Raw genomic sequence first — 26,603 nt, 5'->3', positions numbered from 1 at the left:
CCCACACCGCCGGGCGCCAGCCAGGCCACCAGCCAGGCCAAGGGGTCAGAACTGCGGCTCCCTCTGCCCTGAAGGTGGTGCTACAAGCCACGCTCGGATGAACAGACACAACCAAGGACAGCACATGCCATTTGCTGCCTCTGAAGTAGCGTTTCAGCGACTGAGTCCGGCGCAGGCTCACCATGGCGATGAAGCGGCCGATGAAGCAGAAGTAGGAGAGGTGGTCCGGGTTGATGGTGGACGCGGGGTTGATCTGCAGGCAGTAGTTGTTCTTGCCCGCGTACTCGAACAAGCAGTACATGGGGTTCAGGACTTCGTGGGAGAGCAAGAAGAACCACTCCCTAGGGGAGACAAGGCGAGTCGCTGCCAGCGTCCATACGCACGAGGGCTTGAAGCACACCAAGCACGCACAGTGCGGCCAGCCGGCTGCGAACACAGGGCCGTGCCGCCACCTGCACGCTCCTTGTCTGCAGGCTGTGGGGTGCCCGCCCCACTCTGCCTCGGCAGAGCCCTTGTTCCCTCCGTCCAGCTCAGACCCACCCTCAGCAGCTTGGAGTTCTTTTCAGCAGACGACCGGCCCCTACCAGACTGTCAGTTCCCAACAGGAAGGCCACCTCCGTAGACAGCTTGTGTGACCCTCACTCCACAATGTAGGGCAGGGCCTACTGCTGACCCTGATCACAGGCTGGCTGCCGCGGGACACTTAGTTTACTGCCAATGCATTAAAATGGAACTAAAATTAAAAGGCAGAATCTTTAAATGTGATAAACATTCTCTAACTTATTACCTCCTATGTTGCCTCATTTATAGGAGTCTAACAGGTGAAATGCAGCTACATAAAAGATTAATAATTTATATGACAAAGTAAGCTCAATTTCTTCTAAAGCAGCTCCAACTGCAGTGGCTGGTGAGTGGGCACAGGGGGCCACAACCCCCTCTCCCCCCTGCATCCCTCATCGAAGTTTTATCAGTTTAAAGAACAATGATTTCTGGGCATATAATCAGTCCTCTCACAGGCAGAGCGGGCACGGGAGTGAGTACCCAATATAATCCCCGCAGCGCCTCTGGTTCAGCCAATCGATGCCACGTGAGGACGTCAGACCACGGGTCTAGTGCTTTTAAAAAAGAAGCCTGAAATCTTGATTCTTAAGCATAATCTAGTAATTTAATGTTGTCAAGCAATTTTTAAAATTTAAAATAAAAATGGGAGCTGCTAGACCCAGCCTGGCAGCCCGTTGACAAATGTTTTTAGGATCGAGAAGGAGTCCCAGACAAAAATCACCTAAGTGACAGGAGCCACTTCCTACAGCTAAATCCAGTCCCCTCACCCATCGCGCCCATGACCTCCCCCTGCGCCCGGAGGGGGAGGGGCCGGGCCAAGCCAAGAAGGGCTGGGCCCCAGAGCAGCCAGGTCCGCCTGCAGGTAGGTCACTGTCAGCAAACACAGCTGGAGAACAGGGCCTCCACCCGAGGGAGGGCGGCACCTGGCACCTGGCCTGGCTGCACAGCGGGGGAGAGGGAGACTTGCCAGAGAGGCACACAGCACACCCCTCCTCCCGCCAACAACGGAGGACACACGAAGCTGAAAACGGTGAGCGCAGGCTCGCCAGCAGAGCCGAGAAGGAAATCCCCGCAGAAGCCGCAGCAGGCAGCACTGCGAACGGCGTGGGGCCAGTCGGAGCACCAAGACACAGGGGAAAGCACCAGAGAAAGAGCCGAGGCCGGAGGAGACACGCACACCCAGGACTGGGGTTCCCGAGGAAAACGGACACGGAACCGAAAAGGATTCAAGCGCACAATAGGGAAAACGTCCCCACGTAAAGGGAGAGCTTACCGCGCTCCTGAAACCACCTTTATCTACAAAACCGCACCAATGACATCAATGAACGCCAAGGACAAGGACTAACCCGTGTCCTCGGAGGGCCCGCGTGGCAGCCTCACATGCACGCCAGAGGACAGGAGGCGCGTCCACACGACCTTCGTGCGAGCAGTTTACATCTGGCCAAGCTGCCTTTGGACACCAAGGCAACAGAACACCCTTCTGAACACGGCAGGGAGCACCCCCCTTGTGAACTCTGAGTGAGCCAAAGCAGCACACCAATCAAAACCAGGAACCTGGGAATAAGGCAAGTGCGGTGCAGAGGGGCTGACTGCCTGCAGTAACACTGTCTAAGCGTAAAACCAGACCCAACTAGTTGAGGTAAAGAGGTTCCGACAATGCCGTGAAGTCTGATGCGGTAAAAACCACCCGACTTCATTTCTGAGATGCGCCTTCCTCTTCAGTGTCTGAGCGTTTCCGACATGGGGAAACACAATGGACGTAATATGGACACTTACTCTGATAGGCAGTGTTTCTTTTTCAAAAAACCTTAAAACGAGAAAATATGCTAATTCAATGGAAGCTGATGCCCCCCCTCCCCACCTCCCTCCTGCTGTGCCTGCTGGTCCTGGCCCTGTGAACACGTGGTTAGAAAGGGAGTTGTCTCTCTGAGAGCAAGTTTAATTCTTCGGAAAGACTTCATGAAAGTATTTTGCTAAAAACTAAATTACTGTCAAACTAGGTGTGTGCAAAGCAACTGCGGGGAAAACACTGAAAGGATTTCCCAACCACAGCTTCCCCAGTGTGTCCTGTTCACAGTATAGTCACTATACTATAGTGAGTGAACGCGGACAACTGAATTCCCAACAGGCCTCAGACTGGATTAACGACACAAACAACCGGCTGCGACACCAGTGAACGCTATGGGACAGCCTTGCACGCTGCCCGGTGAGTGACAGCGCGTGCACAGCGGGAGCACTGGCCAGGGCAGCGCTACAGGAGAGCGCTGGCTCCACAGGGACGAGGAGCGTCCACAACGTAAAACACAGCAAACACATGCACGCCACACACAGACACAAATGTACACGTGGGCGGAGAAATGAGGAGGTCATGAGAGCAATGCTAGTGTTTACCTCTGGAATTGTGTACCTATTTTAATTTTGATTTTTAAAATAATACTGGATTGCTATTAAAAACACAGCTTTTCAAGAACACATCCATTGCATAAATGGAGACACACTATTAAAAGCAGACGCTGTAGCTTACCTCGCTAAACCACCATAGTCAAGTCCTTCTTCTCCTCTAAATATTACATAGAGTCGCCTCCTCAAGTCATAGGGTTTTAATGCCATAATCTACAAAGAAACAGGGACATTGAAACACAAATATGTAGAACAAGTTTCTTCTAAAAACAATGCAACATGCCCTAACCGGTTTGGCTCAGTGGGTAGAGCGTGGGCCTGTGGACTCAAGGGTCCCAGGTTCGATCCAGTCAAGGGCATGTACCTTGGTTGCGGGCACATCCCCAGTAGGGAGTGTGCAGGAGGCAGCTGATCAATGTTTCTCTCTCATTTGATGTTTCTAACTCTCTATCCCTCTCCCTTCCTCTCCGTAAAAAAATCAATAAAATATATTTAAAAAACCCCAAAAACAAACAAAAAAAACAAAACAATGCAACGTAAATTTCATCTGTATTTTCAAAGCTACACCCTTCCTTATGCCACACAGCAACGCCCTACACAAGCGGCCGGATGGAGTGCGGCTCAGCTCTCCCCTTGGTGTCCCCGCCCCTCGCGCTGATGGTGCTCTACCCTGGGTCAGTGCCTCTTGAAGACTGGAGACTATTCCTCCCTCACACCCCCCAAACCCCACCCCCCAGGCCTGTAGGAGGGGAGGAGCCCCTGAGGGAGAAGCCGAGCCCCTGCTCGGTCCTGCGCCCACTCCACTTCCCAGGAGGAGGGCTCGGCTGGGGCAGGAGGGTGTGTGAGACGTGCATGCACCGCGGTGAGTCTTAATGACCACCGCCCGCCACCAGCGTGACCCCTGCTGGCTTCCGATCCAGGCCCCAGGGAATAGGCTTTCCTTCTGGAGAGCGGTGAACTCCATCCCACGTCAGAACCCGAGCCGCGGCTGCACGCGTGGTCAGGCCCAGCACTGGCGGGCACCCGAGCCGCGGCTGCACATCCAACAGGCCGTGCCCGTCCCAGGAGAGCCCAGAGCACAGGCAGCCCCTGAACACGGGGGCACACTCCCCGAACCAAAGCTCAGACAGCGTGGACGGGGCCTCTGCCCCTGCTAAGCGGTTACCAGCTGTGGCAGCTGCGAATAGCCCTTCCCCGCATAGCGAGCGGTCAGAGAGCGGGGGAGGCACCTGATGCCCAGGCCCGGGTCCTGGCAGGATGTGGGGGACAGGACGGACTTACGTGAGGAGCTCTCCACCTCATCACAGAAAGAGAGCTGTTGAGACACTGCTTCACCCTTAAACGTTCTGTGGAGGACTCGGCGAGCAGACACGTTACCCCGCTTCCCCGCCCACCATGTGCTGGCTGCGCACCTGCTAGGTATGCGCCGGCCGCTCCAGGCACCAGCATCCAGAAGCAGTCCAGCCCACCCTGCAGAAGCCAGCGCCTCAGGGAGCATGGCATTTACACGGACCGGCCGCGGGGTTAGGAAAGGCGTATGCAAATGACCGTAGCTTTACCTCGTCCATTTTAACTTGGTAGGATGACCAAGACTTTTGTTAGTTAGTGAGGTCTTAGCTAAGTGTCAAAATGTCCCTTGTCCCAGAGGCCGCTGCGGCTTCACTCTGCCATCTCGCCCGCGGCAGAATGAATGGCTGTCAGCCCCGCGCTGGCCCTTCAGGTGGAGGGTGCCCCAGTGGGGCGAGTAAAATGCCACTGCCAGCTGCCTTCTGCATGGTGACAGTGTCTAAAGCCCGCTGCCCCACAAGGTCAGGCCTGCTGGGGCTTCTGATCGAGCCTTACCTGCTGGAAGGAATCTTCGAACAGCGTCTGCCGGGACACGTTGATCTTTACATGACTGGGGAGTGCGTTGGACTAAAAACAAAAACAAAAACAACACCGCGGCATCACGTGAGCTCGGAAGAGCGCTGTGTGAAGAGAGGACTGGAAGGTAGGACGGGAGACCCATTAGCCCCTCGTACCTGGCACAGGTAACGGAAGTGAGCAAGCTTCCACCGAAAGCTGCGCTCGTATGCGATCTGCGGGCCGCCTTTAGTTCTAGAGAAGAGAGCAGCAGGGGTTAGCTGCAGCAAGGGTGGGACCTGACCCTCAGCGCGAGGCTAGGAGGCACAGGACGTCACTGGCCGGGAGAGCATGCGGCGAGCTTGTTGGGCCAGCAGAGGCTCAGGCAGCAGGACCCAGACCCCGCACACGGACCAAGGCTGTGCTGGGACCGGGCTCTGTAGAGACGCGGTTAGTGCAACACCCACATCCACGCAGACTGGTGACCTTAACCCTGAGGGACAGAGGACCTGGACAGAGGAGGCAATTCTGCATCTGAACCCAGAGCCGAGAGGAAAACAGACATTAAGCAGTCAGATGGGAGCCCGGGCCGGGCGGCTCAGGGGTCAGGGAGGGAGGGCCGAGTGGGCAGCAGGCAGGGCCGTGCCTGGCTCTCCTGTCCGAATGAGCCTGAGACCAGCACAGAGAGCTGTCGCCGTCTGCCCAAGCGGACACTTGGGACAGAGGGAGTCCTCGCGCAGCCGGGTTCAAGGGCGTTCACTCCGCACACGGATGAGAAGCAGGCACGCCGGCCCCTCCTGGACAGGGAGCGCGCCAGGTGCTGAGCACACAGTGGCTGCTCCCGTGGAGCTGACAGAGGGGACAAGGAGCTGTGTTTGTGCTTCTAGGGGGGCAGGGCTCCTGCTGGGGTGGGAAGGGCAGGAAGGAGAGGAGCGTCTCCTGCTGAGAAGCCTCTGACCCCAGACACAAGGCACAGCTGCGGGGACAGGAAGGGGCGCCCCGCAGAGGCTCAGGTGTCACAGGGCGGCTGCGTGCGGTGGCCTGAGGTGGGTCTGGGAGCAGCGAGTCCAGGAGCTGCAGGTGCGATGGACTGAGGGTCAGGGAAGGACAGAGGACTCCAGACTCCGAGGTGCCGGCCCACACACCTCGATGCGGTGCAGTCAGCACCCTGGAAGAGCAGGCGCTACGGGAATGTCGCAGCAGCTGAGCAGAGGCAGCAAAACGCAGAGTGAGATGAAGGTGTGTGAGGCGTCAGCACACGCGCTTTTGAAAAGCAGGGCAGTGGGAGAGGCAGCGAGAGGAGGAGTGCGGCCTTTGCCGTTAGGAGGGGAGGAGGCCAGAGCCAGCGGAGGACTGGAGGCCAGGGTGGCGCAGGGACCCAGGACGTTCAGTCCCACCTGTTCCTGCCTAAGACATGTGCTGGGTCAAGCGCTCTGGGAGCCCTGAGACAGGACACAGCCTGACCACATGGGCAGCAGGGTGCCCTCAGCAAGTTCAGGGGCAGGGGCGTCCCAGAGTCGGTCTAGACCGAAATGAGAAGCAGCAATACAGAGACAACTTCCGGTCCTTTTCCTTGAAAGAGCAGCAATAAAAACAAATGTTTACTGAGTGGGGTGTAAGGTGAAGAGTTGTGGGTCTTGTTTTGTTTTTAATCCAGGAGAAGGCAGAGCTGACGAGAACAACTTGGAGGAGGTGGAAAGCCAGAAAGCCGGTGCTGTGGCACAGGAGGAGGGTGCTGCGGGGCACCTGAGCGGGAGGAGGGCGCGCCCCCAGAAGAGGAGCAGGGACAGGTCCCTGGCAGGTCGGGAGGGAAGACAATCCTGTGATGGCAGGAATCCGCTAAAGGCCTGTCCTGGCGGCTCCTGTTCTGGGTGATGTGAAGCCCTCGCTCCCAGGAGGAGGATGGAGGCACCTGGCGCATGCCTCTCAGACGCCTCATCTGCAGGACTCAGTCCTGCTGAGCACCTCCCCCGAGGTGAAGGTTCCAGCGGACGAGGCAGGGACAGGGGATAGACTACCCGGTTCTGAAGCCAGCCCGGCCTGCCTGACTGCCTAAGCCAGGGCTCCTGGGCCCCGTCTGCCCTGGAAGAGGGAGGCCGGCCTGCGGGTCCCAAACCGAGCTGCCGCCTGCCCCATGCGGGCGATGCTGTGGCTGCTGTGCGGCAGGAAGGCCGCGGGCACAGCCACACGGGGGCGCTGTTTGGTAGGTTCTTGGTCCCAAGGTGAAGTGTGAGGCTGAGCCAGCGGCTGCCCTGCGCCCCGGGAAACAGCACCAAGAGCCTGAGCTGCCACTCACACAGACGACTTCCCGTTGCGTGGGTCTTTGAAGGTCGTGGTTCGGGTGTTATGGTCCACGAAGTACCGCACGCCTTCCCGCGTGTACCTGATCTCCCAGCCCTCGGGCAGGGGCTCTTCGTTCTGTAAGCTGAAAGACAGGAGCATCAGGCAACCCTCCAGGCACTGAGGACATGGGTCAAGGGTCACCTGGTTCTAGCCACAGAGGGTGCAGAGGACTGAGGCCAGGCTGGGATAGGGACGTACCCTTGAGTTCTTGGGTCTTCCCATTGTGTGGTTTTTGTGTTATGATTCACGAAGTAAACTCTGTCTGTTGAATCTACTCTTTTTTCTAAAAACAGAGCGAACATAGTATTTAATAACCATTTCAATATACACCTTGTAGATATTTTTACCAACAACACGTTAGCTTACCCCAGCCTGGCGGCAAAGGCCCGTACGGGTCGCTTTCTGCAGCCAACACCGAAGCCTGACGGGAGAGAAGTGACAGCAGGGTCTTAACACAGAAGCAGAGATGACCAGGCACTGGCGGAACCACGTCTCTAGCCCTTTCCTGAAGCCTGCCGGGGCGGTGCGTGAACGCAGCCAGGCAGGACTCGGAGCGCTGAAAGGCCGTGGCTTAGGGGTCCCGGCTCGGACTTTCCTCAAGGTCTCGGCACTGCTTGCCCCGCCCTCCCGTGGCCAGAGGCACCAGAGGAGACGGTGCACCAGAGCCGTGACGTTAGGCGGGCGGCAGGCTTTGTTAAAAAACAGAACGAGTGCCAGTTATCTTTAAAACAAGGGCCCAGCAGACCCCAGTATCATCATTATGCAAACTATCTGAACATTCCTTCTTTCATAGACTCACACATACATAACGCACTTACGCTTCCCCTTCAGTGCAGCCCAGAAACGTGTTCTAAAGCAAACGTGAACATCCCACCGTCAGTTTGAAAAGAAGGACAAACATGGAATCATGACCGGAGAAGCCGTTTCCCAGGGACGGCACGCGTGCGTCCTGGTAAACACGTGGGCACTCCGTGTGCTCAGTGCCCCTCTCAGCAAGCCGCGGCTCCATGGGGCAGCGCCAAGTGGCTACGAGCTCTCCATCCCGGCCCCGAGCAGCAGGGAGGGTGGGATGGCCATTGGCTAAGGAGGGGTGGGCAAAGGCCTGCTGAGAGCCTCCCTTCCACGTAAAAGAGCGAGCACTTGCTAGAAAGAGCCATCTCTCTTCCACGTCATGGCCCTCTCAGTCCTTCTGTCCTCCTTCCTCGACTGGGGAAGTAAGGCCCAGGGCAGCAGTGACACAGGATGAAGGTGAGGAGCAGGACTCCATGGCGGGAGGGAGGGGAAAGAGCCAGGGGTGAGGAGCAGGGACCCCATGGGGAGGAGCCAGGGGTGAGGAGCAGGACTCCATGGGGGGAGGGAGGGGAAAGAGCCAGGGGTGAGGAGCAGGGACCCCATGGGGAGGAGCCAGGGGTGAGGAGGAGAACTCCATGGGGGAGGGAGGGGAAAGAGCCAGGGGTGAGGAGCAGGGACCCCATGGGGAGGATCCATGGGTGAGGAGCAGGACTCCATGGGGAGGAGCCAGGGGTGAGGAGCAGGACTCCATGGGGGGAGGGAGGGGAAAGAGCCAGGGGTGAGGAGCAGAACTCCATGGGGGAGGGAGGGGAAAGAGCCAGGGGTGAGGAGCAGGGACCCCATGGGGAGGAGCCAGGGGTGAGGAGCAGGACTCCATGGGGGGAGGGAGGGGAAAGAGCCAGGGGTGAGGAGCAGGACTCCATGGGGAAGGAGCCAGGGGTGAGGAGCAGAACTCCATGGGGGAGGGAGGGGAAAGAGCCAGGGGTGAGGAGCAGGGACCCCATGGGGAGGAGCCAGTGGTGAGGAGCAGGACTCCATGGGAGAGGAGCCAGGGGTGAGGAGCAGGACTCCATGGGGGAGGAGCCAGGGGTGAGGAGCAGGACTCCATGGGGGAGGAGCCATGGGTGAGGAGCAGGACTCCATGGGGAAGGAGCCAGGGGTGAGGAGCAGGACTCCATGGGGTTGGGGGGAGGATCCAGGGGTGAGGAGCAGGACTCCATGGGGGAGGGAGGGGAAAGAGCCAGGGGTGAGGAGCAGGGACCCCATGGGGAGGAGCCAGGGGTGAGGAGCAGGACTCCATGGGGAGGAGCCAGGGGTGAGGAGCAGGGACCCCATGGGGAGGAGCCAGGGGTGAGGAGCAGGACTCCATGGGAGAGGAGCCAGGGGTGAGGAGCAGGACTCCATGGGGGAGGAGCCAGGGGTGAGGAGCAGGACTCCATGGGGGAGGATCCAGGGGTGAGGAGCAGGACTCCATGGGGGAGGAGCCAGGGGTGAGGAGCAGGACTCCATGGGGGAGGAGCCAGGGGTGAGGAGCAGGACTCCATGGGGGAGGAGCCAGGGGTGAGGAGCAGGACTCCATGGGGGAGGAGCCAGGGGTGAGGAGTAGGACTCCATGGGGAGGAGCCAGGGGTAAGAGCAGGACCCCATGGGGGGGAGGAGCCAAGAGGGAGGAGGAGCCATGGCAGAGCCAGACCGGATGGCACGACGCCTGGGCTCCTCCAGACTGGGCGTTGTACTTGGACAACCAGCCTCCGTCTGTTCCCGGGCCTGTGACGGGCAGGGGCACAGTTCTGATGACACCTGTTACCTGAGGCAGCCTGCCCTCCAGGTGCTCCTGTGACACCGAGTCCCACCAAACGCAGACACACACACACCACCTCTGGTTTCCTACAGTCAGACGACACGTCAGCACACACCCGGCCCCATCCCAGGCCCGCTGCAGCGGCAGGAGTGGCCCACGCCCCGGCTCCAGAGCCCAGGAGAGCAGCCCTGCACAGCCGGGTCGCTCTGAACGAGGCTGGAAGCTGATGGCCAAGTTTTTCGTCCAGTCTTTCCTACTTCCTGTCCATCACCAGCCTCTAGATTTGGTGTTTAAGTTGCCTCAAAACACTATCTAGAGATGCCCAGTACTTTAAATTTACATTTTCTACTTCCTATGACCAAACCCATTTCACAAAGATTTTTTAGTTTATTTTTTTACTCTTATGAAAGTTTGCTTATGGCAATAAATAAATCACCAAATTTTCAGGTACATTAGAGTTTGGGGACAAAAGTATCCCCAACCCCAGGAATATCTCTGGTGGGCCAAAGAGAGCCCAGGGCTGTTTCAGAACCTGGCAACAGACCAGAGGAGCTCAGTAGAGCGAGGCTGGCCTTAAGTGAAACCAGGAGCTCCATTCTTTTATTTAAAGCCAGCAAAATGATCATAAGGAAAGGCAAAAGGCTGGGAATTTGTAAAGACATAGTATTTTATGAAGAAACTAGAGGCCCGGTGCACAAAATTCGTGCATGGGAGGGGGGGGTCCCCTCAGCCCAGCCTACACCTTCTCCAATCCGAGACCCCTTGGGGATGTCCAAGCCGGTTTCAGCCCGATCCCTGGGAGTCGGACATCTCTCTCAGAATCCTGGACCGCTGGCTCCTAACTGCTCACCTGCCTGCCTGCCTGATTGCCCCTAACTGCACCCCCTGCCAGCCTGATCACCCCTAACTGCCTCTGCCTGCCGGCCTGATTGCCCCGAACTGACCCTGCCCGCTGGCCTGGTTGCCCCTAACTCCCCCCCACCCACCACTGCTAGCCTGGTCACCCCTAACTGCCCAATCCGCTGGCCTCGTCACCCCTAACTGCCACCCTCTGCTGGCCTGGTCACCCCTAACTGCCCAACCCGCCGGCCTGGTCACCCCTAACTGCCACCCTCTGCTGGCCTGGTCACCCCTAACTGCCCAACCCGCCGGCCTGGTCACCCCTAACTGCCCCCCTCTGCTGGCCTGGTCGCCCCCAACTGCCCCCCTACCAAACTGGTCGCCCCACACAGCTTGCTGTTCAGTCATTTGGTAACCCCTCACTGCCCGCCCTGCTGGCCTGATTGCCCAGGCAGCCCTCTGTTCAGTTGTTTGGCCGTCCCTCACTAACCTCTCTGCTGACCTGGTCACCCCATGTAGCCTGTTCGGTCGTCCATTTAGTTGTTTCGATTGCGATGGTCGCTTAGGCTTTTATATACGTATATTGCATTTTTGAAGCTACCATTTAATAAAGACAAACACTGAGTCTGTAAGTTATGTAAGTAAGCTGGAATTTTTAAAAATGGCTCAAAGTGGTTTTGTGTATCAGAAACACTTTGTCAAAGGTCGAATCCTAAGTGCCCTCTAACCGGGCAGAAGAGAACATGGCAGGAGGGAAGGCGGCAGAAGGGAAGGAGGTAGGAGGGTGGGCGGGCGGCGGCCTGGGCTGCTCACCGAGTAGAGGTAGCGCTGGTTGAACTGCTGCAGGGCGCCCTGCAGCTGGCTGCGCTGAGACTGCCACTGCTCGAAGTCCCGCACCGACTCCAGGGTCGGCCGCTGCCACGTGGTGGTCCTGGTGTTGTGGTCCACGTAGTACACTCGGCCCCGGTCATCCACTCTTCTCTCCCAGCTACCGCCAGGATGGCAACAATAAAAATAGACAGAGCCTCTCAGCAGAAGCACTGGGAAGCAGTCATTTAATACTTCAAGCAAATGATTTAATGATCAAGCCCAAGCCATGATAAAATAGCTTTAAAGCAATGTAAATTATATTCCTCAGAAAAACTATTAACATGTAACGTTCTATTTATTTTAGATAAACAACTCCCATGATTTCTAAGCACGGCCTCAAAAAGGGGCCACAGACTGAACTGTCCCGGGATCAAGGCCCTTTTCTGGGAAGCGCTCACCTACTGAGTGCTGACTGCACCTGGCAACCGCCCACGGCCACTGCCACAGCAGGACGTGAACGCCAGGCTTTTGGGGGCTCTCTGCCCACCGACCTGCGTGCACTGCGGACACGCCTTCCACCTGCCAAGCTCTCAGGTGCAGCTCAGCATGAACCCGTCCAATTCCAGCCTCAGTGTCCAACACCCCGATGCTCCTTCCAGGGACCCGCATGGAGCCACGTGAACTCCCTCCTGGTCCCTCAGATGAGAATGCCTTTCCCCATCTGCACACCTGGACACACCCGTCCCCAGGTCACCTGCAACCTGCTGTGAGCACTAATTACAGGACGATCTCGAATCCTTGCAGCAACCAGTCACACAAAGAGCACTCCTGGCCGTGAGCTTTAGGGACGGGGATGCGCTCTGTACTGGTGGACAGAGGTCCCAGCAGCAAAGACGCGGAGGGGAAATGCAGGCTGCAGGCCGAGTGTGGACACTGACTACCACCCGAGCTGGCTAGCGGGCAGCGTGCTCACGAGATGAGACAGAAAACCAAGGACTGGGGCATGAGTGTGAATGGCTTTTGGGGACGGGGCGACAGAAATGTCTAGGATGCCCACCCCACATGATGCAGGCCACTGTGACCACCTCTGGGCCATCACTGGGAGCCACGCCTCTACCTGCCAGTAAACTCCATGAGTAACGGAGTTCCAATCACTTTCTACGAGAACATTCCTTAAACAGTTAGGCAGGGACTGACATCGGACCCTCAGTAACTCATGCCAGTGTTTGACAATCTCGTAGGAAGCCCTTCAAGCCAACGAAAGGAAACCATTTGCAGAATGAGAGTCAAGTTCTGTCGCAGGAAGTAACCGTGAAGGCAGGTGTGTGAAAAACACCTGGGGACGGTAAGCTGCCACCTTACCCTGGGGGTAAAGGCTGTGGCCTCTCCCACGTGGTCGTTCGAGTGTTATGATCCACGTAATAGGTTCTCCCGTGAGGGTCTTTCCTCTGCTCCCACCTTTAAAAACGCCAAAATATAAGTAAGAGACAACAAATGAGACAATCTGAAACGTGACTCCCCGTTATAACCACGGAATTACAGGTTTCACTTTAAAAGTCTAAATATATATCCTATTGTTATTTCTTTTCTCAATTATTAGTGCTTTTCTTAAGTTCTTATGTTTTTCCTCTCATTAACACTGTAGGTACAGTCAGCAGAAGATAGAATATGTAATGTTTTTATTTTTATTATTTTTTATTTTTTAGGTATATATTTTTATTGATTTCCGAGAGGAAGGGAGAGGGAGAGAGAGAGAGAAACATCAATGATGAGAATCATTGATTGGCTGCCTCCTGCATGCCCCCTACTGGGGATAGAGCCCACAACCCAGGCATGTGCCCTTGACCAGAATCGACCCTTCAGTCCACTGAGCCAAACCGACCAGGGCAGAATATGTAATGTTTTTAAAAAGACACTGATTGACAGAGTTCCAAATCATCAGAGGAGACATTTAATCACGGGCAGAGGAACTTTCGGTCTAATAGCAAGCCCGAGGCACAAATGTCAGGGAAGTGACAGCCAGTTTTGCCTGCAATTTCAAAACCACGCATCTGAAAGCTGCCAGCAGGTGCCGCCTGTAGAAGCCAGGGCCCCTGCTCCCTGCGGGCCTCCCTCCCTGGGCACCAGGGTCGCCTCTGTGTACAGCTGTCCTGCTCTGGCCTGGGGGGAGCCAGAAAGTCTGCAGACACCCCACTGTGTCTTCCCTGTTCCACTTGAGACTCTACTCCCCATCTCATGCTCTCCTCTGTGCTCCCTGCTTCTTCCTCTCCAGTCTTTCCGTAATGATATAGAAGAAACATTTTAAACATCTTACCTAATAATAGACAAACATGTAAACTGACTGTACCTCCGCTACGCTACCAGCCAATCAGGAGTGATATGCAAATTAACCCAACAAAGATGGCAGTTAATTTGCATCAGCCACCGAGTGATGGGTGGGATGCTTGCCAGGCGTTCTGCCCCACCCCCGGTCTCTCAAAGCCTCTGACAGTGTGGGAAGGCGGGGCCGGAGCAGAGAGAGGCGGCTCCCAGAGCGGAAAGGGGCGGCTCCGGGGCCTGAGCGGAACGGGGCTGGGCCGGAGTGGAAAGGCGGTGCGGCAGCCAGGGAAAGGAAAGCCCATTCTAGCACGAATCTTCGTGCATCGGGCTTCTAGTACAAAATAAAGACCTGGCATTCCTGAGTTTAACATGCTTGTTTTCAATTTGAAAGAATAGAAAGTATTTTTGTCTTAAACACAAGGATCCAGTTAAGTTTGATTTCTTTTTGATTAGGGAGGCCTCGCTGATTTCCCCATGCAACGCCCACACTTACTGATGCTGCTCCCTGACGAGTGCACAGGCACACACACGCGTGCACACACGCGCACACACTCTAACACTCGCCCTCCTCCCAGCTGCCGCACACACAGGTGGGCAGGGCCCTTCCTCACGCGACTCTGGAGACCCTCCTGGCAGCTGAGCCAGGAGCAGGCCTGCCTCCTGCCCCTCCTCCTTGTCCTCACTAACTGTGGGGACTCCTCTGCCTGGTTTTGGAGAACATGGTCCTGCGGCTGCCAAGGAAGGACATGGGCAGAAACTCAGTGAGCCCAGGGGTCGCCTCTGTGATGCGCTGGACAGAACTCAGGGGCCGCCTCCACGGTGCGCTGGACAGGACTGGAGGTGCAGCCATGCCCTGCAGCAGTGGAGGCTCCGGCCGCCGCCTCCAGCTTTGTGCGTGGCCTGAGCAGGCGATGCAGCTCGGAGCAGCTGAGACCTGCTTGACCCTTGCTAGCCTCTGGCGCCAAATTCTCACAAACGCAAGGGCACGGACCCGTTCATGTTAGAGCCTCTGAGCCAAGCAGCCCTATGAGCAGCTGTAATGACACGGGAGGGAGACACCAGGTGGAGGCAGACTCTTCCCCACAAAGTCATGCCGTGGGAGATGCAGAGGATCAAAAACCACGGAGCAGCCGTGAGAACCGGGTCTGGAGCTGACCACCTGCAGTGCTGGGTGACCCCCCAACTCAGGATTCAAAGGAAAGGCTGCTTGTTCTCGAGCTGGGGTGCAGGGGCGGACCACAGAGGCTGCAGAGACGAGACTGCGCTGGGGTTGCCACGGTCACGCTCAGGAAAAGGGACTCCAAGCAGAGGGTCAGGAGGGCCTGCCAGGCGACACAGCTGCCCCTCCGCCCTCTGCCCGCGCTTCAGGGAGGGGACTGTGTGCTCTGACCCGTCAGACGCTCGCCCTGCACACATGAACAGCCTGACTCACACCCGCAGAGCAATCACTGGGAAGTCTGATACTCGGTCAGCACCCACACACGGGAAGGGAAGGGGACGTACCCTGAGGGCAGGCTTTCTGGGCTGGCGCTCCTCCCGGGCTCCACACTCCCACCTGGCTGCCGCAACTTGGCTGCTTCTGAGCCCGAGCTGCTTCCAGCGGCAGAGGCTGCAGCGTCCAGGTTGCAGGTCCCGGCCCCGAGTGCCGCGCCATCGCCATCGCCATCGCCATCTGGGAGGACGCCGCCATTGCGCTCGGAGGGCACAGGCGCTTGTGGACCCGGGGCCTCCTCACCAGTGGGTCCAGGGCAAGGTGAGGCCCGGGCACTGTCCTCAGGGACCCCCGCCTGCCCTGGGGCAGGAGCGTCCTCTGATGGTGCCGGTGCCTGCGAGGACGACTCTCCATTAGCTGCAAAGGCAATGCACAGGCCATGTGACTCAGGTGATGAGGCAGAGCCCAGCGCACACAGTGGGGCCTCAGGGACTGAGGAAAATAAAATAGGACAGACTCCATCTTTTGTTACTCACATTTTAGAGATAAAAAAACGTGCTTATATACAAAAAACCTTAAGGAAAGAGAAACCAACGTTAGGATAACAAATATTTCTCCTCCAAATGATCAATTCTGAAAGTCTGCATGGGTATAAATAGACGTTAGGATGACCCTTGGCTGCAGACTGGCTGGCCGGTGCGGGGAGGGCGCGCAGGGCACTGACTCAGCCAGCGCTGCAGGGACTGCCCAGTGCTCGGCCACACCCACCAGTTGCAGAGACCCAGCCCAGCACTGGGTCCATCTCAACCACAGGACCTGGGAAAGGAAGTCTAACAAAAACTGAAAGAGAACAGACTGCTGAACAAAACGGATGAGAAGATCACACACCACAGGGGCTACCCTGACACAGGAGGGCCAAGGAAGGCTGGGTGCCAGGCCGGTCTGCAGACAGAAGTGGGGTGAGCGGGCTCCCCAGCAGTCAGACCTAAGTGCACATTGGCAGGTCAGTGGGTCCTGCACCAGGTGTGGGAGAGAACGGCTTTGGAGAAGACACAGGCCGCGTAGGACAAGGAAGAGCCCTCAAAGTCAGTGTTTTGACACTGAGAGGACGGAGGCAGGACGTGCCCAGAGACCCCCTCTTCTTCCCCGCCCCGCCGTGCTCTCAGGAGCCACCTCCTCGATGTGTGCTCCTCAGCAGTGAGCCCTCATTTCCACACAAGAAAAGGCGGCAGCATCTTCCTAGCAGAACAAGATGAAATGGGAACCTGAGCAATGGTGCCCAGAACGAGAACCGCCCGGGCCTGGGGCCCGTGGAACAGACAGTGACCCTGCAAGAGCCACAGCGAGTGTGCTCAGCGTGCCACCTCCCCCGGCCACCACTCCTGCTTAGGTTACAGCAACAGCCGCTGCCCTTATCCCACCATGGCCCACTCTCCAGACGCAGACTAACCCATCTTCACTCCCCTAGGAAATGCGCTAGTGGATTTCCCTACAGCCAGGGTCCCTTCCACACCTTTCCCACAGCCACACCTGACCGCACAGTGGCCTTCCTGCCCTCCCATCCAGGCCTGTGCCTGCGCTGTCGGTCCCCAAGTCTCAGAGGACCGGCTACTGCTTCCCCTCAGGGAGAGTCCTGCTCAGTGGCGCCGTCAGGACAGTGTCTGGAGCATCCAATCCGATGCTGTTCCTGCCCGCCCCACCGGCTCCATGTTATAATGTGGGTTTTTCAGTTGTGAAATAGTCTATTTCTTTGTGTTTATTTTTCCATTAAAGTGCAGAGTGCAAAAAATTGGTCAGATTTTTTCACTTTTGTATTCCCAACAGATACAAAATACTTGCCATATGAAAACAAAAAATATTTGTTGAACCAATAAATTAAAGACAAATCAGAAAAGAACTAAATATACCTCTTTCAAAACTATGCAGATAACAAAGCAGTAGAAATATAATATTTGAAACATAATTAGAATAATTTTGAAATACTAATATAATTAATACATAAGGATTTAATAACACAATCAATACCCTGACCTAAATTACAGAGGTAGAGAGGTAGTTTTGAGTTTCTACTATATTCCATCCAAACACACTAAGAATTTTTGGAAAATCTGACATTTGTAAAGGCCAAAATGAAGTCCCCAATTCTACAATCAGGAGGCCACATTCTGACTGTGATTCAGTAAGACTAGAACAAAAACACCAAAAGGCACCGCCGTGTTTCCTGGAAGCCTGGCATCGGACCTCCCGTCATGCCCTCGTGCCCAGCGCTGCACCAGTCCTGCGAGAAGCTCCATGGGGAGGTGGCAGAGGGAGCGGGAGACCTTCCTGTGCATCACTGGGACTTTCTGTGAATCGATAATTATTGCAAAACAAAATGCTAAAAACAGAAGTCCAATAAACTTGTGAAACCAGTTAGTCATGCCTAAAACTTACCATATTGAACTACAGTCTGTTTTATTAATAAAACAATCTTCTCTCTATATAAAAGCCTAATATGCAAAGTGTCTCCTTGGGAGTTCAATTGCTCACTATGACGTGCGCTGACCACTGCGGGGGGGGGGGGGGGGGGGAGGGGGGAGGGCGTGCAGAACGAAAGAAGGCCCCAGCCAGCAGCTGGGGAAGGGAGGCCCTGGCTGGCAGCCAGCAGCCGCTAGGGACCCTACCCATGCATGAATTTCGTGCAGTGGGCCTCTAGTCTATATATATAAAAGCCTAAGTGACCAGCCGACTGGCTAACCGGCCGGTAGCTATGATGTGCACTGACCACCAGGGGGCAGACGCTCAATGCAGGAGCTGCTGAGTGACAGCAACTTTGCAGAGTGCCTTCTCGCACCCCAGGACCCCTCAGGGGATGTCCGACTGCCGGTTTCGGCCCGTTCCCCACAGGCCAGGCCAAGGGACTCCACTGGGCCTCTAGTAATTCTGTATTAGAAAAAAATTATCTGCCACTACAGGCTAGGGACAGAGGGAAAAAGTAGAAAAGAAAATAGTATTTCTCTTAAAGTCTGCCACTGTCCAAGGACTATGGGAGAGGTTTTAGACTGCATTTGAAGGAATCCTGTAAGCAATAACTTGAGTGTACCCTCTTTCAGAAACAGAGGCACTGAATTTTGGAAAGTTAATTTGTCCACGGTCACACACACTGGTCGCTGTGTTGGGCGGCAGAGCTGGGATCTGACCCTTGTCCTGTGAGAAGCCAGGTCTAATCTTCACATCATGACTCCTACCATTTAGCTTAAAACAACGACCAATGTTCACAGCAGCTAAACGTATCTAACAATCCCTCACTCAAGACTCAGAGCCCAGGCGGGAGCCGGCATGCACCTTCTGTCTGGGGAAACCCTTTGTCTCGAGCTCCTTCTTAGCACAGGCCAGTCCCTAGGCGTCCACGCCTCATACCTCTGTGGAATCCGGACGGTGACATGACCCAGCACACCACACTAACACCAAGCACACCTCGGGCCACACTGCCACAAAACACAAGGTACTCTTGTCCTAAGCACGGCAAACTCAGAACACTCTCAAACCAGTTCTAGCCGTTCTGCCAGCAAATGAGTTTACGAAAACACACACCTTTCGGCTTTAAAGGTTTGAGGACTGTGGTGTTGCAGGTAAGAGATTAAAACCTGTCATGTGACAGACACGGAACATGCACACTCCTGCCCCCACGCCAACAGTGAAACTAATTTTTAAAGTCCTTCATTCAAAAGAGGAATACAATTTTTGCACTAAGACCTTAAAAGAGAGAACCATTCCCTGAAAATATACCTGAATTCATCCTCCCACTAAGGGATAACAGACAGTAGGAAAGACATGGGTCAGTGGCGGCTACCACAGAGCAGGTTCTGGAAGCTTTGCAGACTGGCCAATGGAATGACGCAGTGCACTGTTCCGTCAGATGTCACCAACAATCAGAGGTGCGATCGAGGAGGTGGCTCCTGAGAGCACGGCGGGGAGGGGAAAAAGGGGGGTCTCGGGCACGTCCTGTCTCCGTCTTCTATGCCTTGATGGCACGTTGTTTGAGGCCAAGGCATAGAAGACAAAACGCTCAACTCTGAGACAGAATCCACACACCGCAGAGGGCAGGTGGAGGCCGAGCTGGGGGCTACCCGGCACCCCTCCCTAGCCATGCGCTCGGCCTCGGCTCTTCCAGCACTGGTATCCCCCACAGCTACGGTGCTGGTTCTGTGGGGAAACAGGGCGCACATCCAGAACAGGCACTTGGATGGCCTTGGGTTCCTCTCCTTCCTGTGAATGTCCTGGCAATGGGACCTGAAGCTGGAGCCTTCATTCCAGTTCCTCACATGTCTTATTTTCACCTTGGGATTGCTCACAAGGACAATCCAGGGAAATTATTCCCAATGGGAAGTCTCTAAAGCACCGGACGAGCTGTGGGCGTGAAGAAGAGATTGCCCCTTTGGCACCCACACCTGAACGTACCCACACAACACGTGCCGGTGCCTGCGGCCAGTGGTCCCTGCAGCGCTGGGCTCAGCAAGTGCAGCAGCAGGAAGCACGCACTGCACACTCAGCACCCAGGTGAGGGCGAGGCAGGCCTTCCCAGCGAGCGCGCACACCCTCCTCCGCTTCACGAAGCAGGCGTGCCCTGCCTTGGAATTACTCCTGGGAACAATGGGTGGACCTACCCAAGGCATTATTTTCATTTTTTACAACCTCTTTGGAGAGTTTGCAAGGGAGTTACATTGTTTAAAATATAGTTTTTTAATGGGTGGGTAACTAGGAGTTTTTCATCATGGTTTTTAGTGTGGATACCTAATTCAAAAACCCCTCCAGCCACAAAGCCCTGGATTCATGCTTCATTGTGAAGGACTCTGGTACTCAGATAAACCATTTTTCCATGTGCTGATATTTTTCAAAAATAAAATTTTGATCCTTCCTATAGCTATGACCTCAGGCAATTTTAAAACAGTAATATTTGCCCTGGCTGGTGTTGCTCAGTGGATAGAGTGTTGGCCTGCACACCAAGGTTGCAGGTTTGATTCCAGGTCAAGGGCTCATAGCTGAGTTGTAAATCCGATCCCCACGTTTCTCTCTCTCTCTCTCTCTCTCTCTCTCTCTCTCTCTCTCTCTCTCTCTCTCCGCCCCCCCTCCCTCTCCTTCTCCCTCTCCCTCTCTCTCCCTACCTCCTTCCCACTCTCTAAAAAACAATGGGAAAACTATCCTGGGGTGAGAATTAACAAAATAAAACAAACAGAATCTGTACTATTTGAGTCAGGGTACGGGGCGGAGTCTAGGAGATTTAACTGCTGCACTTACTCTTGGAATCAGCGAGGATGCGGCTCGCCCTGGTTCTTCTCTCAGGTCCGCACCTGGAATCTCAGTTAACAATCTTAACTGAGCTGGTCTTCACTTACAGACAATTCTGGATAATCTAAGACGACGTTTCCTTTCCTCCTCTGCTAGCAGAAACCGGAGACAAATGTTCTTACTAGAAAGTTGACCAGAATAAGAAAGGAATGCGTGTGCTCACTGCCTTTACCCTGGGTCTATATATTTTCTCTTCATTTTCCAGCCACCTGAATTTAATGACTAAGAAGTTCTACCTATTTTGGTACCTAGGATCTTTAAGTTCATTCATTCATACAGATATTTTAAATGCTCACCTGAGGATGTTTTTACTGATTTTAGAGAGGCGGGGGAGAGAGAAACATCGGTGTGGGAGAGAAACATCGATTGGGTGCCTCCTGTACTGGCCCGGACGGGATTGAAACTGAAACCGTTTGGTGCACGGGAGAACGCTCCAACAGACTGAGCCACTGACAGGGCAAGTTTACATATTTTTAAGGGAGAAGCATTAATAGGCCAATTAAATTTTTAAAAATTCATGTCAGTTCCAATGTTTACAAAAACTTTCAGGATAACACATGGTAAGTACCCGGCAACCTTGAGTGTAAATGCAGATTGCCTCATCTATAAATCAAACTGTTTGCATTTAAACACTGAGTCGCGTCTCTACATGCTTCTACTTTTGAATAAGCTGCCATAAACAGAAAACACAGGGCCGAACACAGGCTCTGGGACCAAGAGACCCGACTCCACCCCAGCACACACAATAGTCATCTAAGCAAGTCCTAAATGTTCACGTTTTAAGAGATTTGTCTCAAAGAGTTAATGTATAAAGACAATAACAACAAAAAAGAATCCATGGAATTTACAGCAGATTCCACTGAAAAATAGGATCAGCGAAATCTTCCTTCTATAACATAACACTTAACTCTTGGAAAATACAAAACTCTATTTTCCTAGTAGTTTACGTGCCAAGAAATAAAATATTTGTAGACTACAGATACAGGAACCATTCATTACTGACAAGTCCATGAAGTCACTTAGGTTCTTTTAGAAATCTATTCCCTATTATGAATTACACTAGCAGCCCTGTGCACGAATCTGTGTGCCAGAAGCTCGCTGCCCCATCCTCCTGATCCGTGATCCAGTCGTTACGCCTCCCGGTGTAACGAATAATTAGCATATTCTTCTCTTATTATATAGGATCGTATTTTTATAAAGCCTAGAAATCTAGCTATCACATAGTACCTGCTTAGTGAAATGTGCTGTGATCTCTAAATTAATGTATTTTTGGGGTATTTCCCTAAGTAATCTAGAAAATTCAAATTATTACCAAAAAGCTCAGGCCTTGTAATCTGAATTGCTGCCGTGGAGCTGAGGACAGGAAAGACTGCAACAGGAGAGCGGGCACAGGCAGTGTCCCAGAGTCTCCACGCATATGCGCCCTATCACAAACTTACCAGTGTCACCGGCGGGCTCAGCTGTGCGTGGTCTGGGAGCTGGTGTGTTTCGGGGTCTGGCAGCGCCTGGAGATGGAGCCAGAGCCGGAGCCGGAGCCGGAGAGGAAGGTGCACTGCCTCCATTCGCCACGTGGGAGGAGCAGTTCTGTACCACAGTGTGAGCGGGCGCTCGGCTGTCTGCTCCACCTGCACCTTCAGCAGCCAACCTTTAGAAGCAAGATGCCTGACTTCAATGAACTCAGTACAATTCAACAACTTCTCCTCAAAATGTTCATAAGAAACAGCTACCGAGTTCCTCACATTCGAATAAAATGACAGAGAGAGCAATGAACAAATACAGGGCATGCTTTCTTACGTAAAGATTTAAATTACTTTTGGTTCTACGCATATCCCATACTACCAGATAAATCTATACTGAAAAATACAACTATACTAAATCAAAATAAATTCTTTCCCTCAAAATAATGTTCAAATTGTACATTTTAAATACTTAAGTCTAAGAATACTAATCTTTATTTTAAACTACTGGCCCAATGCACGAATTCATGCACATTGAAAGGAAATTAATTAGAAGAAATACTTTAATATCACTATTCGTCCTTTCTCTATAATAGAAGTGTCAACCAAATTCACAATCGACAATGACAGCGAGAGCTTTATATATAGAGATAAACTTGCTTAATTAGACCTGCTTTCTGATTTAGCTGAACTTTCTCCAGCCCAATGAAGCACCCCAACTTCTCTAATATCAACACGAAGCAGATTATTATTGTAGATCACGCAGGGAGAACAAAGGGTAAAATATTTAACTGCAGCAGTGTTTGACTATATTCTGCGCAGTGAGAAAACCTGAAGTCATTTTCAAGGTCCACCATTTCTTACTTCTTTTCAGTCAGGTCAAGTTTCTAAGGTTTCTAAATCTCCATTTTCCAGCTAATGAAAAGAAAATAGGATTCCACCAAGTCTCCTATCTACCAACTCCATGACTTCTGTGAGGATCAAAAGAGATGAGGCACAGGAAAACGCTTCACAGACGTTTGGTTAGTGTGAAAGGATTCCACCTATATAAAGCAAGTTGTGTTCCTGGGCTGAAGAAACTGCAAGGAGGCTAGTCGTCGCTAGGGAGAGGAAGCTGGGCGTTGCTACGTGACATCATTACCCAGATGGACACTTAGCATATTAGCCTTTTATATATATAGATGTTCTGAAATATCTTCAAAATGCTTGTGAAACAAAAATCAATTTCAAACTATTGTAATTCTATTGATCAGAAAAAGCTCATAATTGTAGTGCTTAGTAATAATAATTTACAATCGACATTTGAAAACTGCAAATAAACAGAAACTGGAAACAAACAGAAACCACAACCGCAAAAGCAGATATTGTGACCCTCCCTGGCAGTGGCCAGTGGCTGGGCCTGGGTGACTGTGAGCCTGGAGGGAGAGCAGTCCAACCACACATCCCCTCCATCCGCTCCCACAGAGCAGCCTTCAGGGCAGGGGGGACGGGACACTGAGACAGGAAAGTTAAAACAAGGCCCAACAGTGTGGCAATGTGCAGCCGGCTTGTAACTGACAAGCCATTATCTTCCCCAGCCAAGGACTCAGCAAATGGCTAAAGACCCTCCCTAAGGAGAGAATGCACAGAGGGAGGGGGAGGGCAAAGGAAAAAAGGGCTGTTCACCCCTAAGCAGAGAAGCCTGCAGTCTCAGGCTTGGCAAGGTAAGGTTGCCAGGTGCTTCTCATGGATTCTGGGAAGGCCACCACAAAATAAAAGGGACCTTGAGAATTAATCTGCACCAAGAGTCAGCAAGGAATTTTATAGACAGGAGGCTCTATAACGCCTCCGACCCCCACACCTGCTCTTCAGATGAGCTGAGAGCCCGTCTAAGCCAGATGCATAGGTTTGCTGGCTTTGCTTTTTCAATAAAGGCGCATGCTCTAACTGCTTTAACAAATCAGCTTTTCACAGTGCAGTCAAGGTCTCTGTATAAACTCATTTACCTGAGAAACCAAGGATGGAGGTTGGGGCAGCGCCCTCCCGCTGGCTCTGGGGCTGTCCTGTCTGGTATCACCTCTGGTGTCACTGAGAGCCTCAGCTTGGTTTTCTTTTTAAATGTAAGTCAGATCCCGCCCCTTCCTTTAAAAGCCACTGTACCAGGAGTGAGATCTAGACTTCTCACCATAACCCCACTAATACATTTTAATGAACCTAACTGTGGTGCCCTTTCAGTCCTTAATTCTGTCCAAGTAAATTATAACAAGGACACTAAATACATTCACTGAAGCCAACCAGCTCTGCTCAGGGCCGCAGGAGCAGGGAGCGCTGTGACTGCGGGCGAGGCGAGCCTGCGCTGGGACGTGCCTCTCACAGCAGGCCCTCTCCCAGGCATCAGTCCACCTTCAGGTTCTGGTCGTCCCATTAGAGTCCACCTGCTGCATGCTTCCATTCCTATTTGACTACTGCAAACAGAAAGCCTCTCTTCACTACCGTCAAACGTAAATGCAAGCGAGGAGGATAAACGGCCGTCTGGTTTCTGGGGAAAGACCACGTGTTCTCTTCCAGGGCCCACAGGGAGCTGCGGTTCCCACAGCAGGAAGATCCCCATTCCCCGCACGGCCAGCCTGCTTATTGATAACTTGGCCTACACGCAGGCTGTGAAAGCCCAGTGCAGTAAGAAAGAATGAAGCTCCGACACGCGACAGCATGGGCGAATCAGACACAGAGGTCCCGTGTTGTACGACTGCATTGATATAACATGTCCACACAGGACAACCTGCGGGGATGCGAAGCAGATCAGAGGCTGCCGGGCTGTGGAAACACGCGCTCCGTGCGGGGGAAATCAGACGGGACGGCCCCCGCTCTGCGGCCGCACCGCTGGTGTCCCCTTGAGGAGGGCTACTGGGGGATGTGCGTTGTATCTCAATACAGCTGGCTTCCAAACTGCTTTCTCAGGAAGTCAATCAAAATGACGTTTTAAGTTCCAAGGCGAACGCTAAGCTGAGGCTACAGGACGCCTTCCGGCAGGGGAATGCCCAGTACTTTACCGCAGCACGAAGACGCTCTCTACCTGCTCGTCCTGGCCGAAGGCTCTCCGTTCTCACGTAAGGCATCACCATTCTGCTGTATTTCTACTGAACAACGAGAAAGAGAGAAATTGGATTTTATACCTCCTGCTGATGTTTCCCTGAATTTTGCAGACACACAGGAGCTTACTGGTTGCGGCTGAGCTGCAGCTCGTCAGATTTTCTGGCTCAATCGCCAATCCATCCAGCACCACCGTTAACTCGCCAGTTTGCACTATGCCGTTCTTGTTCTCCAAGGAAAGTTTCAATTGTTCTTTCACTCTTTCCACTAGAAAAAAAAAAGTCCTAATCTGAAAGCTCCTGCTGCAAACAAAACTGTTTCAGAAACCAGAACTGCACCTGCAGCATGACTGACGGCCCCTGGCTGCGCGGGGAGGGTTCTTTGCGCCCAGCCCGCCACCCAGGCCGCTCCCTCCCACCTGCCTCGCCCGCCACAGGCTGCCACAGCACGCCAGCGCCCTGTGCTCGGCATGAACCTCAGAGACAGGTGGACCACAGGCCAGCCTCGCCCGGACAGGCTCCCGGCCCAGGCCTCAGACCTGTGCCTGCGACACATCCCTGCGCAAGTCGGACGGTGTGGCACTGATTCGGCTCTGCGTGCCCAGCTGGGCAGTGAGTGAGCAAATAGGCTGCTTCGAGCCTCCGTCTCCTCAAGGCAAAATGGAGCTAGTAAGAGCATCACACCGAAGGGCCTGTCACAGGTGCAAATGCAAGGCACACAACACACGTGGCCCACGCCTGACACGAGGCGCTCAGTGAGGGTCCCTCGGTGACAACACGTTTCCTCTGTACAAGGCCACCTCTGTCCTTCCTGCCATGAGGACACCTTGTTCTTCCTGAAACTCAAGCTCATTTCACTGCACCTTCTTCTATCCCAGAGTATGTATACCTCTGATAAAAGAAAACCTTACAGAAAATCCACCCCAAACATCTGTACCAACGCCCCACATCACAAACAACAATAAATACTATTAGAGAAACTCGAGAAAATACAAAAGCTAAAATACACACAAAAAACCCTACAAAGCAGGCATCTTGGCTCTGCCTAGGCCAGTGGTCGGCAAACTGTGGCTCTGCCGCTCTGTTGACTAATGAGTTTGCCGACCACTGACCTAGACTCTCGATTCCAATAATTACAGGCTATTGTTGTTCCTTGTGATTAAGCCCCTATCCCAGTGGTCAGCAAACTCATTAGTCAACAGAGCCGCAGTTTGCCGACCACTGGTCTATGCATATCCTATATAATAAAAGGCCAGAGGTGTCACATCCAAAACAACCAGAGACCAGACCACAATGGCCCCTCGCGGGCTGGCCTGCCCTAAGCAAGCGGTTAGGGGCAATCAGGCAGGCAGGCAGAGTGGTTAGGGGTGATCAGGTAGGCAGACTAGCAGTTAGGGGTGATCAGGTAGGCAGGCCAGCAGTTAGGGGCTATCAGGTAGGCAGACGGCCCCTCGCAGGGCTGGCCCCGCCCCCCAGCAAAGAAAGAGGGAGGCCCAGGCCACTGGCTGGTGACGCTGTGGCAGGTGTGCGGCCAGCCAGCGATCACCCCGCAGAGGGAGGCCCAGGCCAGCCAAGCCATCACACCCTAGCCTGTCGCCTGTAGAGGGAGG

General features: G+C 53.9%; 1 protein-coding gene across 9 annotated transcripts in view; it reads right to left on the bottom strand.

The window, feature by feature from the left end:
- Window positions 1-26,603, bottom strand: part of WWP1 (WW domain containing E3 ubiquitin protein ligase 1) — an 89,307-nt gene that overhangs the window by 11,149 nt on the left and 51,555 nt on the right. For 7 of the 9 annotated variants that reach the window (XM_080647163.1, XM_080647169.1, XM_080647162.1 and 4 more), the window contains 13 exons: window positions 25,124-25,261; window positions 24,978-25,041; window positions 21,908-22,113; window positions 15,212-15,557; window positions 12,752-12,847; window positions 11,393-11,567; window positions 7,513-7,567; window positions 7,345-7,429; window positions 7,100-7,228; window positions 4,983-5,058; window positions 4,804-4,875; window positions 3,086-3,174; window positions 182-341 (listed from right to left, as the gene is read on the bottom strand). In XM_080647163.1, coding sequence (XP_080503289.1) covers window positions 182-341; window positions 3,086-3,174; window positions 4,804-4,875; window positions 4,983-5,058; window positions 7,100-7,228; window positions 7,345-7,429; window positions 7,513-7,567; window positions 11,393-11,567; window positions 12,752-12,847; window positions 15,212-15,557; window positions 21,908-22,113; window positions 24,978-25,041; window positions 25,124-25,261 — 1,691 coding nt within the window. The remainder of the gene's footprint in view (window positions 1-181; window positions 342-3,085; window positions 3,175-4,803; window positions 4,876-4,982; window positions 5,059-7,099; window positions 7,229-7,344; window positions 7,430-7,512; window positions 7,568-11,392; window positions 11,568-12,751; window positions 12,848-15,211; window positions 15,558-21,907; window positions 22,114-24,977; window positions 25,042-25,123; window positions 25,262-26,603) is intronic. The other 2 variants (XM_080647170.1, XM_080647166.1) reach the window with 1 other exon arrangement.

This window comes from Plecotus auritus (genome assembly GCF_963455305.1).
Source record: "Plecotus auritus genome assembly, chromosome: 11".
Lineage (NCBI taxonomy): Eukaryota > Metazoa > Chordata > Mammalia > Chiroptera > Vespertilionidae > Plecotus > Plecotus auritus.
This window is presented reverse-complemented; position numbering and strand designations above follow the sequence as displayed.